Raw genomic sequence first — 17,115 nt, 5'->3', positions numbered from 1 at the left:
TAACAGATAAATGTCTTTTCCTATGCCATTTATCTTCCCATCTTTAGATTATTAATGTCAGAGTCTTCACTGAACTAAAAGTATGAGCACTGAATCAGTGCTGTAATATACCCATTTTCATAGCATCTACATTCTCAAGACAGTGTATCTCAAACTTAGTCTCTTGCCAAATTATCATCATCCAACTTTTATGTTCCTTTTTATGAGGGTAGAAATTAAGGACCTGGTCTAGTACAATCTCGCTCAACTCTAAGAACTAGCTCAAATTCCCCCTTTAGGTTGCTACTGCTAACAGTTCCAGCCACCTTACTCTCTTTAGTCTGAATGAATTCCTTTTAATGTTCCTATACATTAATATTTACGTACACCATCCTTAACAGTAGAATTTTGCCTTTCATAATATTATAAAAACTATAGATAGCTCTTCTTCCCATCCTTCAACAGCACCCAAATTACCATGGGCCAAAAAAAGTCACCTACAGGCAATTCTTGTTTATCTTTTCCTGTATCTTTCTTCTTGCTTCTCATTGTAATCATGCCACGTTGCCTTCTTTTCCCTTTTTGTTCTGTTTCTGGCATGAGTGTGTCGGGGTTAACAATTCATTTAAAACAGTCAAGAAAGGCACTTCCTTCTCCCCCCTCCTCCTAAATTACCAGACTTCAACAGCAGGTGACCCTCAACCACAACACAAGCCCTCAATTCTCAATTTAAATTCCTGAGTCTCAAAAGTCACCAATCCTCCTAGTACTGCATTCAATAGTTGATTACTTCTGAAAGGTGGAAGCATCTATGAACTTGAGTCTTAAGACACTGTAATCCTTTAACCTAGAATTGTTAGTACTTATTAAGCTCCATTTTATTAATGGCATTCATCATGAAAGCAGAACTATGATGCACAGCTTTGACTACATTTTGATTCATGTAACTCTTCGGCGCTTCTAAAGAACTAGACACAGGACTAAAATGTGGGTAACCTCCTGATTTTCTATTAACTCTTGGTATACAAGATTGCTGTGTAACTCTCATTCTCATTCTCTGCCCATATTTGCTCCTTAGATTTGTGGCCTGCGTTTTACTTTGAATACCTAGGTACCTAGAATTTAATGAACTAAACTTTTCTCTTGCCATCAAAAATTTAAGACCAGGCTTCCCTGGTGGCGCAGTGGTTCAGAATCTGCCTGCCAAGGTAGGGGACACGGGTTCGAGCCCTGGTCCAGTAAGATCCCACATGCTGCGGAGCAATTAAGCCCGTGCGCCACAACTACTGAAGCCCTTGTGCCTAGAGCCCGTGCTCCCCAACAAGAGAAGCCACCACAATGAGAAGCCCGCGCGCTGCAACGAAGAGCAGCCCCCGCTCACAGCAACTAGAGAAAGCCCACATGCAGCAACAAAGACCAAATACAGCCAAAAAAAAAAACAAAAATTAAGACCACCAATCTATTTCCTCCTCTTGCAATTTCATTTAAAACACAATTCATATTTTATAAGGTCAGTAACACAAAATTTTTATTCATAATGCTTTGGATTTACAACTTGCAGAAATACCTTTGAAATAGTTTGGGATCCAGAGCATTTTAACTAGAGAAAGACACTCATTGCTGCTATTTGGCTACTGCAGGGAACTGGAAAATCAGGTTTAATAAAGAAAACAGACACTAAGTTTTCTGGTGAATTAAGCAACTAGAACCAGAAACACAAATACCGATTAGACCGATTTCTCCATACTAAAAACTGATTTAGACGTTAAGTAAGAAAAGAACCACAGTTTTAGCTGTGGGTATGGTGATCAGAGTAATAATTCTGATAATGTGATGAATTCAAGAAATTTTAGATATTAATTCTATCTTTTTTTTTAATTTTTAAAATTTATTTATTTATTTAGACCAGGGTCTTCGTTTGGGGTCTTCGTTTCTGTGCGAGGGCTTTCTCTAGTTGCGGCAAGTGGGGGCCACTCTTCATCACGGTGCGCGGGCCTCTCACTATCGCGGCCTCTCTTGTTGCGGAGCACAGGCTCCAGACGCGCAGGCTCAGTAGTTGTGGCTCACGGGACTAGTTGCTCTGCGGCATGTGGGATCTTCCCAGACCAGGCCTCGAAACCGTGTCCCTTGCATTGGCAGGCAGATTCTCAACCACTGCACCACCAGCGAAGCCCCTTAATTCTATCTTTTACTTCACCGAACCTTTCCCAGAACTTTCCTAGGTCTTCCAAACCTTTTTTAATTGGCTAATTTCCCCACCCTTACAATCTCACACCCCTGGGGAGGGCACTGATAAGCATAGAAGTAATTTAAAATTGAACAAGACTAGAAAGGGAAAAGAAAATAAATACTGGAAATCCACCAACTGAGAGACCAATCCTGCATCAATGTATTTAGCTACAATAACCAAGAACTTGCCCAAACAAGTTGTGTGGGTGGGTGGGAGGTGCTAGTTCTACACCAAGTGTTCTGAATCTTTTCTGTTGTCATGGATCCCCCACTTTTGGTAGTCTAATGAGGCCTACTGATCCCTTCTCAGAGTATTTTAAATGCATAAAATAAAATATATAGCATTATAAAGAAAACCAATTTTAGAGAAATTCAGTTACCATAAAATTACTTTAAAATCAATCTTGCTATAGTAGTATACATGCCCCATATTAAAGCATTAAATAAGATTTAGAGGCAGGTCTAACTAGTACTATAATTTTGGATATAAAGACTATTTTGGGGGCTTCCCTGGCGGCGTACTAAGTACTAAGTACTAAGTAGTACTAAGTATCAAAGCACATTTTTTTGTTCGTGGTTTTTTTTTTTTTTTTGTGGTACGCGGGCCTCTCACTGCTGTGGCCTCTCCCATTGCGGAGCACAGGTTCCAGACACACAGGCTCAGCAGCCATGGCTCACGGGCCCAGCCACTCTGCGGCATGTGGGATCTTCCCGGAGGGCGTGAACCCGTGTCCCCTGCATCGGCAGACGGACTCTCAACCACTGCGCCACCAGGGAAGCCCTTTGTTTGTGTTTTTAAAATTTGCGGGTTAAGGAACATTTATGCATCTTTTAAGGCAGAGGGCAAGGAACAAGGGGACTGATGTGGAAATCCTACAGCATAATTCAAAGATCTTAGTGATGATATTGTGAGTAAAGGATTAGTAGTAGCAGTTAGGAGGGTTAGGATGAAGAAGGAAAGCGAATCATCTTAATTGACATTATTATTGCTGAGTGAAACACATATGATGCCCAAGTTTTAGATCTTATTCTGCAGTCTATTTACCTTAAAAATCTGTTTACAGCAGGGTTCTTAACTTGGTTCAGGGATTTACCCTCCACAAGGTCAGTGAATTGGATAGGAAAACAATTCCACCCTTATTTTCATGTACTTCCCTGGCGGCGTACTAAGTACTACTAAAGCTCCTATTAATTTACCCTTTCAATATTTATGGTGGCTAACAAGACAAAACCCAATAATTCTTGCTCTCATAGCTTACAGCACAGTCTGTGTAGGCAAACACATATGATGAAAGAGAAACTGATGGTGAGAAGGTACAAATTATGGGGACCCAATAGATCTTTCAGAGGGAGGCATTAGGAAAAGCTTCTCGACTAAGAAGTATGTTGATTCTTGAAGCATGAACAGAAGACGGCCAAGTAAAGAGGTGTGTCGGGGTTAGGAGTACGCATTAAGCTTGTTATTCACAAGAAACTGAAAGTACCCAGCATAGTTGGTTCATAGTAAGACAAGATCATCCGATTTTCTTGTTCACGGTTAACTTGTTGAAAATCTAGTTTCTATTTGCCATCTTACTTTCATTTTTTGTTCTTGGTTCCCAGTATAATGGTTATCATTCTCATCATACTACCCAAAATTATACTTCAAAGATCACAAATGGTCCTTGCTGTCACTGCTCTCTCTAGCTTTGGTCATAGTAGTACTGGAAGACAGTATGTGGAGAACTGGAACCTCCAGAGGAATACAAGTATTAAAATATACTATTCCACTGGGAAATGGGACAATATACCTGTAGTTTCACAATACCAATTATAAAGAGTTGATCAAATCTTTTCTTTTTATTTATTTATTTTTGGCTGTGTTGAGTCTTCGTTGCTGTGCGCGGGCTTTCTCCAGTTGTGGTGAGCAGGGCCTACTCTTCATTGCAGTGTGCGGGCTTCTCATTGTGGTGGCTTCTCTTGTTGGGGAGCACAGGCTCTAGGCACGCAGGCTCCAGCAGTTGTGGTGCACGGGCTTAGTTGCTCCGCGGCATGTGGGATCGTCCCGGACCAGGGCTCGAACCCGTGTCCCCTGCACTGGCAGGAGGATTCTCAACCAGCAGGATTCTGCACCACCTGGGAAGCCCCAAATCTTTTCTAATAGGCAAATGTATAAAGTAGATTAGTAGCTATCTAGGCCTGGGGGGATATGGAGAGTGATTGCTAATGTGTTCAAGGTGGTATTTTTGGGGGGGGGTGATGAGCATTTTAAAATTGGATTATGGTGATGGTTGCACAACTGTACATATAGTAAAAACCACTGAATTGCAAACTTTAAGTAGATGATGCTTACATAGGTAAATTATCTCAATAAAACTGTCAATCTTTTACCAAAATCTGCTCCTCCAGTCTCTGTTTCAACACTTATTAAGGACCTACTATGTGTGTGATACTGCTGATAAGGATGCCATAAGCAGCATAAGGCCTAAAAGAACAGATAAGTGACAAGTACAATATAAAAGCGACAATAAAGTAAATATAAAACACAGAGGAGGGCTTCCCTGGTGGCGCAGTGGTTGAGAGTCCGCCTGCCGATGCAGGGGACACGGGTTCGTGCCCCGGTCCGGGAAGATCCCACATGCCAAGGAGCGGCTGGGCCCATGAGCCATGGCCACTGAGCCTGTGCTCTGCAATGGGAGAGGCCACAACAGTGACAGGCCCGCGTACCGTAAAACAAAAACAAACACAGAGGAGCAAGCAACTTATTCAGAAGATAAAAGGGAAGGCTTCTTAGAAAAGTTAGTATCTGAGCTAAACTTTGAAAAATGCCCGTTACCTCTCAACATAGTCTCCTACTTTCAGTCACTCCTCTACAATTTCATGGTGTCGTTTCTCTGCTATGAAAACCAATGCCCCTCCCTAATTACACACCAAAAAAAGCAAAGTTTCATATGTATATAAGGAACTCCAAATATCTGATCTCTGCCTATCCTTTTTTTTTTCTCTGCCTATCCTTTAATTCTATATCCTTATTCCCTCACCAGACTGCCCTCAGGCCATATCACTGAGTCAACAGTGACTTACTAAGCATGACTGTATACTAAGCTCTATTCCAGCCAAAGCCCAAAGCCTTACAGTCTCATTCCTTTTCTTTCTCTGGAATAGCTATTACCTCCTCCTAAAAACTGACTTCCTTTAACTGCAACACCCCATTATCCCAACTCTCCTCTTGCCTTGATTAACTCTGAATTTCCACCACAGGGTTCAGTCCTCACTTCTCAATTTCCTTTCTCCACTATCACTTCTATGCTGATCTTGCTCAGATCTAACACCAGTCCTAGTTCCCTGGCCTAGGATTAGGTCTGTATTTTCTGCTAACTTAATTATACAAGAGCTAAACTTGGGATACGCTGCACCTTAAACTCAACACATCCATAGCTATAACCATCCACCCTACTTTTAAAGTGTTTAGGACTTTGCACTCCCAATGCAGGGAGCATGGGTTCGATCCCTGGTTGGGGAACTAAGATCCCACATGAGGCAGCCAAAACAAAACTGGGCCCCCTTTTCCTTCTTCCTAATTTAAATCTCAAATTCTCAAGGCTAAAATGACTTACCTCCACTCCTTAAGAAGAGAAATATGAGAAAACGTACATTAAAATGTTAGAGCAAGGGACTTCCCTGGTGGCACAGTGGTTAAGAATCCACCTTCCAATGCAGGGGGCGCGGGTTTGATCCATGGTCGGGGGAACTAAGATCCCACGTGCTGAGGGGCAACTAAGCCCGCGTGCCACAACTACTGTGCCCACACGCCGCAACGGAGACCCAGTGCAGCATGCATAAATAAATAAATAAATAAATAAATACCTTAAAAAAATGTTAGAGCAAAAAAGTAACAAAAATCAAAATATCTCTTAGTACACTTCAGAGACCAAAAGGTTTCCTTTAGGGTGCTTTTTGCACTATAGGAATCACCTGTATTAAGACAGTTTTACATATAAAGATTTAAGAGAACAAATAATTTTGGCTAGATGAAACATTCCCCCCACCACATTCTACAGTAATTAATTTGCTTAGCAAATCCTTCTTAAGTAGATAGATTCTAGGTTAAAAAAATTTTAACTCAAATTTCTCTGTATTAGCAAATGAACACAAAAGAAAACAAACAATTCCAAAGTTTGATATAATCTTTTAAAAGTAGAACAGAAGAAAGAACACAAAGTCTGGGCTTGAAATGTTAATGCAGATATAGGAAAGGGGAAAAATGGAAGAGGCAACGCAAGCTGTTATAAAGCAACGATCTAACCTGAAAGAAAAAAGCAATGAATGAACACATGAATATCTATCCATAAATTTAAATTCTATGTAAACCTGAACTAATAATATAGAACTATGCAATATATACTTATAAAAATAAGCCTTTCAGTGACTAGACAATTAAAAAGTGGCCCAGTAAACCAGAAGTTGGATTTGAAAATGGGAAGCTGGTTGAACTCACAGTATATGCAATACAGTGCAAAGAATAGTGAACCAGCAGCCAAAAAAAAAACAGGTTCTAGTTCTGGCTTTGCCATTTTCTTACCGGCATAAGCCATTTTTGCTCACTGATAAACCTTTTTTTTTTAAAAAAGAACTATATATATATATATATTTATTTATTTATTTATTTATTTGGCTGCACCAGGAATTATTTGCAGCACACGGCATCTTCGTTGCTGAGTGCAGGATCTTTAGTTGTGGCGTGCTTTAGTTGCGGGGTGCAGGATCTTTTAGTTGCGGCATGTGGGATCTAGTTCCCTGACCAGGGATCCAACCTGGACCACCTGCATTGAGAGCACAGTCTTAGCCACTGGACCACCAGGGAAGTTCCACTGATAAACATTCTTAATATAACTTATCTATTATACCTATCAAGAGATACAATAGTAATTATGAGATTGTAAAAGCACTACACAAACAAAAGGATTACTTTCATTACAAAAAGCAGTTGCCCAACAATTATGAAATGACAACAACCAAGACAACAATAGTCAGAGCCCTCTCAGCAAAATAATCACTAACTACCCCCAACTGCTCAATACAATGGAGTGTCAAAACCTCAACACAGTATTTCCCAAAGCATGGTTCTGCGGTCTTTAGCAGAAATTATCTGAGGTTACTTGTTAAAAATACAGACTCTTGGGGCCCATTCCAGTACTGGTCAAACAAATCTGGGGGTGAGACAGTAAACCCTACATTTTAAACAAGCTCTGTAGGTAATTATTATGCATGGTTGATGTTTGAGAAATGCTGACTAAGCAGGATTCACAAGGAGACATAATGGGGTCCCTGCTGACCTCTCCAATCAAGGCAACCTCTGCATGGTTCAGAATGCTGTTTGGGGCTCAAACTCATATTATCCCTTTGATGTTAAGGGAAGGTTCATGTCCTTACAGGAGATTTAGACATCTTTGCTCCTAATTTTCAGCAAGAGACAAATTCACAATTATACACATGTCAGGTACATGGCAGATGCTCAATAAGAACGTAAGCCTCACAAAATTTTTGTCTGTTCACTGAAATGTGCCCAGTATCTGAAACTGCCCACCCAGTATGTAGTAGGCACTCAAATATATGTATCTGTTGACTGAATGAAAAACGTTTGCTAATTCTCTAGAAGGTACTGTACAGGTACTGTAAAGTTCACTATCACTCTGCAACAACAGAGCTTTAATTTTTAGAGAAAAACCCAACATCACTCCCTTTCTTAAGAAGGATACAAAGTATTAATATTATGGAGGTCCAAAAATGAGAACACTAGGATTTCAAATAAGTGAAGCTTAGTGGTAACAATAATTTCAATCAAGTGAGAAGAGCCAAAAGCAAAACAACCTAACGTGAATACATAGTGAATAGGGTAGTAAAGGAATGGAAAAGGAAAAGAATGGTATTTACATAAAGGTATAAAATCCAGTCTTTTAAGAATTTCATTATAGTGTTACCAAGGACAATGTATTAGACACTTCTAATATAACTGAAAGACTTGGAAAATTTGGAACTTAAAACAAAATTTACAAAAACTTCATGCTACTACTTTCCAACAAGGCAGCTTTAAATCAGATCTCACACTCCCCTTGCCATAAAAGCCACCTTAAGTACAGAATAATCTGGCAGTGTAAGGAAGTGTAACAGATAAGTACTCAGAGCAGCTTCCAGACAACCTGAAATATAGGACAGCCTCAATTTCAGGTTAATTTGCAAACCTTGCCATTGCACACTTAAAGATGGCACAAACAAAACATATGATGTGTACTATGTATGCTTAGTCACTGTCGCCATCTTGTTTCCCTTTAATAAAAAAAACTTCTGTACAAAAACTGCAAGTCAGAACCAAAAGAAATTCCAAAAGGCCAATTCACCACTGATAAATACTTATGCTGACAAATGTCCACCACATTAGCAAGCCTTTACTGTGAAATTAATAGACACCAGCATTTTGATATGGTAGTATCTTTATATCAGGATTCAAAGCTAAATCAACTAGTACAGCCATATTTCCATTTGTAAACTGCATACCACCTAGTGAGTTCAGCTGAGTTCACTTAAGAACTACTAAAAGTGGGAATTCCCTGGTGATCAGTGGTTAGGATTCTGCACTTCCACTGCTGGGGGCCTGGGTTCAATCCCTGATTGGGGAACTAAGATCCCAGAAGCCGAATGAGGCAGCCAAAAAAAAAAAAAAGAAATACTAAAAGTCATACCCCCAAATCAATTAAATCAAAATATCCGAGGTTAGGAGCTAGGTGTCAATATTTTTTTTTAAGTTTTCTAAGTGATTCCAATGTGCAGCAAAGTTTGGGAACCACTGAAAGAGGCAGGAAGATCTATTCAAATAACACATCAGCTGTGTGACTCTAGGCAAATTAACCATTTTGACTCACACTTTATATAAAACCTCAACTTACAGGATTGTTGTAATGATTAAATGAGACCATGTGCAATGCCTGGATATTGGTTGATTCTTTTTTTCTTGCGCATAGATGGAAAAAAGAATGTTTAGCCACACTAAATTCAACCAACTACCCACTTATTTCAAAGTACATTATCAATGTTATGAATAAAAGGCAACTAAAACAAAATGTCATTGCAGAGAATGGAAGATGCACCTTTCATTCTACTGATCCCATCAATTTATATAATGCATTAAAAAAACTCTTAAGGGCTTCCTGGTGGCGCAGTGGTTGAGAGCCCGCCTGCCGATGCAGGGGACACGGGTTCATGCCCCAGTCCGGGAAGGTCCCATATGCCGCGGAGCGGCTGGGCCCGTGAGCCATGGCCGCTGAGCCTGCGCGTCTGGAGCCTGTGCTCCGCAACGGGAGAGGCCACAACTGTGAGAGGCCCACGTACCACCAAAAAAAAAAACTATATATATATATATACATACACACACACACACATATAAAACCTATGTTGTCACAAAACATAGCCTACCAAGGATTAGCAGTATTAAAAAAAAATCAAATATTCTTTATCTCATTAGGGAGTGTGGGTTACATCAGTGTATGCATTTGTCAAAACTGAGTCAATGGCACATTGATCTATATACACTTCACTGTATGAAAATTACATGTCATTTAAAAAAATTCCATTAAGACATGGATAAGTACATGTTATGTGATTACTAGTTATTAACAATTTTCAAGAGCCACCTGAGATTGTATTGGAAATACAAACAGTAACAAAAAGCATAATTTAGACTAGTTATTCATTTATATTATGAAACCTATTAAGGTACTCATTTAGCCTCAGAAAAACTTCTGTTAAAACTCAAAGGCTGGGCTTCCCTGGTGGTGCAGTGGTTGAGAGTCCGCCTGCCGATGCAGGGGACGCGGGTTCGTGCCCCGATCCGGGAGAATCCCACATGCCGCGGATAGGCTGGGCCCGTGAGCCATGGCCGCTGGACCTGCGTGTCCGGAGCCTGTGCTCCGCGGCGGGAGAGGCCACAGCAGGGAGAGGCCCGCGTATCGCAAAAAAAAAAAAACCTCAAAGGCTGATTTTAAGAATAAAATGGAATAAACCAAAAGATTAGATTTATAACATTTGTTTCAAACTCTAGTTTTCTCTTGCATAGACTTCTTGTCATTAAAGTTTCTTACTAAACAGGACAGATCATGAGAAAACATCACTAAATCATACCTTAGGTACAGATTAAATGTACTCGGAAACAAAATAATCTAGCTCTAAAATCGACTAAAGCCAAGGTAGTAAAATCCATGGATTATACAAGGGTTTACAAGTATTTACTCCACTTTAAGATACAAATTAATAATGTCCACAAAAGTTCTCATCCAGCAATCCATGGATTCAAAAGGAAGAATAAGAATCATAAGGATCTAATTAAATAATAATACAAACAATAGGTTACTTACATTTATCAGTTTTTCTGTATGAGACCAAACGCCATAGAGTGAAGGAGGCAAAATATGGCTCTGCAGCATCAAATGAAAAGGTGTGGGTTATGTGAGCAGACATGATTTGACCTTGACATAAAGGTGAAAATGGCTCACAGGAAAATTGGAAGTTAGGAGATTTCTAGTAAGCCCTCTGAAACTCAACAGTCTAATTTATATATCATGAAGTATTGGGCTATTATCTCTCAGGGTTCATCCAGCTCCAAATGCTATCTAAGCATCATTACATTATTCCATTACTAGAAATCCAGTATAAGCCAATATACGTACCCTTAGTGTACCACGGATTCAGTTACTGTATGAATCCTGTGATCTGTAATGTTATCTCTCTAATAAAGACATACCCAGTGTAGACATCATCTTTGTTCTCTGATAAGAATATTAGAACTTATTTACAGGATATATGCCCAGTGCCAAAAAGCTAAGATTAAAATTTAAGCTGCTTTTAACACTGGACAGTAAGGATTAACTAGTACTTTATAAATATCTCCTAGAATATTTGACATTCAAAGAGGGCAAAAAAAAAAAAAGTGGTGAAAGAAACAAGACAACTGGGACCTCCCTGGTGGAGCAGCGCATAAGACTCTGTGCTCCCAATGCAGAGGGGCCTGGGTTCAATCCCTGGTCAGGGAACTATATCCCACATGCATGCCGCAACTAAGAGTTCACATGCCACAAGTAAGGAGCCCACGTGCTGCAACTAAGACCCGGTGCAACCAAATAAATAAATAAATATTAAAAAAAACAACAACAACAAAAAACAAGACAACCAAAATTATCCTATGCCCCTCCTATTTTCTTTATCATGTTTTCCTATAAAAGTATATCCCATTAATTTACTTTCTCCTAAGTGGTAACCTATGGTTTACCTGATACAGGTAGCATTTTTAAGGTCCTGAGTGGTATCTCACTACTAAAATATCATTCAAAGGTAAAATCTAGACAAAACACCAAATGTGATGAAATGCTTTCTAGCTACCATCATCTGAAAATAAATCTTAAAATTCAGAGCTGAAAGTTCTAAGATCAACTAGGCCAGTGACTTACTTAAGTACAGAAACTTGTTCAAACAAAACCCTGCCCAAAAGCTCAGCATGCAAAACTAGAAAATTACCAACCTGGCAAAACCCTCTTTTGATTTCAAAAATGAGGAAACTGATATGCCCAAAGAGGTTAAGGGACTGACAAACCCCAGATCACTCAATCAGTACCACATGGCAGATTTAGAGCCTGGCTATAAAACATAACTGCTTCTTTAGAGAACAATTTAATTCAGTTCAAAGTGGCACAAAGAAAGGGAGGGTTGTAACAGAAACACAGTAATTTAAAATGAGCTGCCAGAGGTCAATTCACAAGGCCCAAGGACTTTCAGTTTCTTAAAAATATCAAGAGACTGAATGCCATCCTCTCATTCTTGCTCTTTACACTCACTGGATGCTATGCTTCTGCACAATAGATCCCTTAGTAAGGTCCTTACATACTAAGGACTTGATAAGGCAGGTATGCTATATAGGCTAGGTAATTTTCAGCCCTCGTTTTAGAATATCCCATAGTATCTTTAAGAAACTTGCAGGGTGTGGGGTGGATTGGGGGAGGAGGGAGACATTAGTGTGGTATAAATGCAGCAAATCTAAAAATTTTTAATTAGTGTCAACATTTCTAAAACAATGGGTAACAGAAGAGACTGCCTTTTTAATCTAGCTAAGCTGAATAATTTAATTCAATATTTCCCAAGTAAATATTTATTAAGTGTATACTATATATAGTTGATGTGGAAATAGTGGGGAACAAACAGCAAAGGGGAAGATGTTGCCACCCAAAATAAAGAAAGCTTGTGTAAGTCCTTATCTTTTCCACTTCAGTGGACAAACAGTTCTCTCACACTGTACTTTAAAACCAATGATCCATTTTTTGTTTCTATGTACCTGGACTCTACTACTCCTAAAACAAATTTACTCTTTCCTCACCCTCATGCAATTACTACATTCTGCCTTAAGAGACCACTCCCAGAAGCCACACTTTACTCTTGGATGCCCTCCCCAACCAGTTCACCAAGCTTTCTTCCTTAGAGCCAGATCCTGAAGTCCCATCTCCTCTCCCAGGAAGTCTTAACTTGAAAGTCAGGTTAACCTCTTTAGCTCCATCCAGTTTATAACTACCACAACACCCTCTGCACTCAACCTCTTAGAATTTTGCTCACAAGTCAATTTCATTTATTGATGTGTGTAATCAGTATATTGACTATTGCCGTTGTTGGTCTGTATCAGTGTTGTCCTTAAATAAAAGCTACCAAATGAAAGTGCATGTATTTAATTTGCGTTTAGCACTGAAAATGCCAGATGCTTACTGCCTTTTTTTTTTTGCGGTACGCGGGCCTCTCCCTGTTGTGGCCTCTCCCATTGCGGAGCACAGGCTCGGGACACGCAGGCTCAGCGGCCATGGCTCACGGGCCCAGCCGCTCCGCTGCATGTGGGATCTTCCCGGACTGGGGCACGAACCGGTGTCCCCTGCATCGGCAGGCAGACTCTCAACCACTGCGCCACCAGGGAAGCCCTTACTGCTTTTTTGAAAATGATTTCAAATACATTAAGTTCAACCTGATTTGTGAAATTTATAAAACCTCCCAACACAGATGAATCTCAAAAGCATTACGTTAAGTTAGAGAAGCCAGACACAAATGACCTCATACTGTATGATTGCAATTACATGTAATTCTAGGAAAAACTAGTGATGGAAAGCAAATCAGCAAGATCCAGGGTGGAGAGATGAAAGTAAATACAAAGGGAAAGGAATTTAAAAATTTTAGGCGAATGCAATTGATATTTTTTATTTTGTGAAGAAAAAAGCTAGATATTTTAATCAAGGTTTTCACTTTTCCACAATAACAAATTTATTTTCCTACACAGCAGGGTTTTGTTTTTTTTTAAAGGGATGAGAACCATTAAAAATCTCAAATCTGGATTATCTCAGATTTCACATTAATCTTTACCTCATAAGATAAACCTGGAATTTTCTTCCTAATAATTTATTTTGACTTTGAACCAATAGAAAATCGTTATCACTCAATTTCTCCGTTAAAAATGTCTATCAGCATTGGAAAATTTTTAAGGATAGTGTCACTCCGGTTGTTTCCACATCAGAATTAATGTATATAACCCAGTCATTAATTCAAGATTTGAGGAATAAAAGCTGGGATAGTAAAACACGCTACAGTAAATACCATTCCAGTTAATTCTCAACTACCTCCGTATCTTTTTGCAAATGTTATTTTTGAGTAATTGTTGGAAAATGGTTGAGTCTTAAACTATATTTTAGTCTCTACTCTGGAAAGAGGCTCTTTAATCTCAAAAATCAAACTATTCTAAAATCCTTTAAAGTTAACCATTTAAAAGAACCCAGTGTCTTCATCTGGTCATCTTTTATCCTGATTACTATTTGCCTTCACCAATATCACATCTCCAAAAAAAAGCCACAATTTCCCAGATGTGAGGAGCTACTGACCAAGTAACTCAACAGGTTAAAGTTACTTGTCAAACTGTGGTTACACGATTAAGTTTTCTTTTAATACAACTGAGTCAATTTCAACATAGCGCTGTTCAAACTGCCTTTGCCATTTCCCACAAAATTTAGTACACAGACTGAAATGTAGCAAACATTACCATCCTTTACAGACTTAATTAACACTTCTGGAAAGACTCTGAAAGATATTGCAGAGTAAATTTAATTTCACATCGCATCTGCTGCAGAGATCAGACTGTCATTATGGCATCTCCTTCCCTGAACCCCACCACTGTCTGCAGCTTTATTCTTGGCTTTTCAAAGGTTTAATCAACTCAGGGCTGCTAAAGAGAGTCTCAAGGAAGCATAACTTATGAACTCAAGCAAAGAAAAGGGCAGGAATATGCGGTTGAGTCACGTCGTTCCGCCATTTTCTAAGCGGAGGAGGAAGACATGTTGGAACAAAAACACAACAAAAGAGCAGCCATTTCCCAAGCCAGCTCCAATAGCAACCCGAACTGGCCCAGCCCGGTGACTTCGGCACCCTCAAATCCACTTCACCGGACAAACCCAAGAACATCTGAGGTGCAGACAGAAAGAAAACAGCAGGCAACCCTTCCGCGTTGGGATCAAAGATGAGCCGCATACTTTAACCGCAAATGAAAGCCTCGGGAAGAATGACGGAAGCTTTGCAGCAGAGTGTTACAAACTGAAATTCTAAACTAAGTTGGCAAACTAAAATTTACTCTGTGATTGTGGTGACTTACGCTTCACAGGAAACCCAGGTAACTCAAATACCAAGAGCCGGATTCAGCTGGCCCTATCACCTGCCTCGTACACATCTTCCCCGTTTCCATACTTCCCTCAGAGGATCGCCTATTTGCTTAAGGATTCTTACCGTATGTGGGGGATGCCAACCCCACCTTGAAGAATCTTATAGAGTTTGCTCTCGTACAGCAACTGGGGATGCCTGGCCTTCTGAGATTCTAGCTTCACTGCCACTTCCTGCAGGGGAAAGAGGGGATGATGGCATCAACATCCTTATGGATTCAATGTCATTTGGGAAAAGAGAGGGAAACACGAGCAAAGCTCCAACTCTCGACTAGAAGGTGGAAGTGAGAGGCTGGGAAAAGAAGGCTCTCTTTGTAATTATAAAACGAGGCAACCAGCCTCAAAGGCCTCTTCAGGGGGTAGTGACGAAAGCGGCACGTCCTCTAAAGTGCAGGAAAACGATTCATCCAGAAAACGTAATGAGAGGTTATGAAGAAACCAGGCGATCGGATGCTGTCCTAATGGGAACAAAAACGCCGGCAGAATTAAAAATATAGATAGAAAAACACAGGGATCACAGGAATAGGATTTTGCCGTCCTCACCTTAAACGACGGTTTTAAAAGTTCGATTAAGGTGTATTTTTAACAAGCTGGGAAACTTCCTAGTACACCCAACCTTTATCTTGGGTTCTTCCCTTTTAGGGAAAGAAAGCGGGGGTGGTTCCTAAGGCAGGAAAACTGGCTCCCTCTGGACTTCCTAGTGCGGCATGCGGTGGGAAAAGGCCCGAACAGTTCGCGGGAGGGGGGGAGGGCAGGCGCAGCGTAGTCGTGAACCCCACCCCAGGTGATTACCTCGCCGTTGGTGATGTTGATCGCCAGGTAAATGTCACCGAAGGAGCCAGACCCGATCTTCCGTACCAGTTTATATTTCCCTCCGACAATGAATTCGGCCTTGGAGCCGCTGCTGCTCGCCATCCTGAGAGACGAAGATGGAGGCTGGGGCTAAGCCCCGACACCTCTAAGGGGAGAACGGGAGACCTCTAGGGCTCGTCCACGGAGCAAGGCTCCGGAGGGCGGCAGGAAAACGCTGGCTCTTTTCTCGGCGTTACAGGGCCCACAGTCGGCCAAGGAGAACCTAATCACCGCTGCTGTCAGGTTTCTTTCTGTCAGGCCGCAGATTGTTGAGGGGGTTCTCACGGTAACCAGGCTGGGCCACTTGCTTCTGGCGGCCGCCGCTGCCTCACTTTCGCGGCGACGTCGCGGGCTGGAAAAAGAGAGCGGTGAGTTAGGGCGGCGATACCGCTGCCACCACTGCCGCCGGCTCCCGCCCGGAGGGACCCCTGTCACTCCGCCGACGCCGCCATCTTGTTACTCCGGCTCCAGCCAACACAAAATGCCCCCAGTGCTCGGGAGCCGCTTCTTCACGGCGCAGAGCACTCTGGGAAAAGGATCGCGGGCGCTAGCCCCGGACGGTCGACAGCGAGAAGGGAGGGCGGGACCGGATCCGTGAGAGTCACGGCCCACGCTCCGAGCGTCACCCTGTCACCGCCCAACTGCGCACGCGTACTGCAACCCCGCTGACTGCGCAAGCGTGCCGTGGCGTCTCCTCATCCCCGCCCGGGGCTCATTTCCACTTCCGGTCGTTGGCTGTTCTACTGTGAACTACCTGTTAGTCACCTCAAACCCGCCTGGTTTCTGAAAGGCCACGCGGCCCCAGGTCTCGAGAACATGTTATGGAGGAGTCACCTTCATTTTCTGTGGAAGATGGATACGTCAGGGCTTGGGAGTTGGGTATTGACCTTTGCTCTTTGTTTGAGGTGGTTTTTAACCTTTTGGTCTTTACGGGGGCTACTCCCCCAACCGGCCCATTCCAGCTCAATTTCTCTTTTGAAAGAGGCTATCGCCTCTAGTGGAGAGAAAGAGAAAAGCAACCCTGTGCGGGCTGGGTTTGTTCAGGGCTCCCTGTTTTAGCAGACTAGTTGATTAGTCTTATTAGAGTTCTGCGCTCTACGGAGTGTTGGATTCCCTGTTTTTACAGGAGGGGGAAAAAGAGGGAAAGCAGGAATTAACCCTGCCGCTCTGTGTCTTTGTGTTGTTTACCCACTGATGATATTTGATTCCCAAAGGGAGAAAAAAAACATATTCGAGTAATGTTAATGGCCAGTATATGGTGAATAGAAAATAAGATTTACTGCCGTGAAAAAACTGC

The 17,115-nt window shown here is 41.4% G+C and overlaps 1 protein-coding gene across 3 annotated transcripts in view; it reads right to left on the bottom strand.

The window, feature by feature from the left end:
* CSNK1A1 (casein kinase 1 alpha 1) overlaps window positions 1-16,334 on the bottom strand; it is a 54,215-nt gene extending 37,881 nt beyond the window's left edge. For all 3 annotated transcript variants that reach the window (XM_082836987.1, XM_082836988.1, XM_082836986.1), the window contains exons 1-2: window positions 15,759-16,334; window positions 15,034-15,140 (exon numbers count right to left, since the gene is read on the bottom strand). In XM_082836987.1, coding sequence (XP_082693113.1) covers window positions 15,034-15,140; window positions 15,759-15,881 — 230 coding nt within the window. In that variant the 5' untranslated portion in view covers window positions 15,882-16,334. The remainder of the gene's footprint in view (window positions 1-15,033; window positions 15,141-15,758) is intronic.
* Window positions 16,335-17,115: the final 781 nt, after the last annotated feature.

Source organism: Leucopleurus acutus (assembly GCF_964270905.1).
Source record: "Leucopleurus acutus genome assembly, chromosome: 3".
Taxonomy (NCBI): Eukaryota; Metazoa; Chordata; class Mammalia; order Artiodactyla; family Delphinidae; genus Leucopleurus; species Leucopleurus acutus.
The sequence above is the reverse complement of the archived record's forward strand: the minus strand, read 5'-3'. Positions and strand labels throughout refer to the sequence as shown.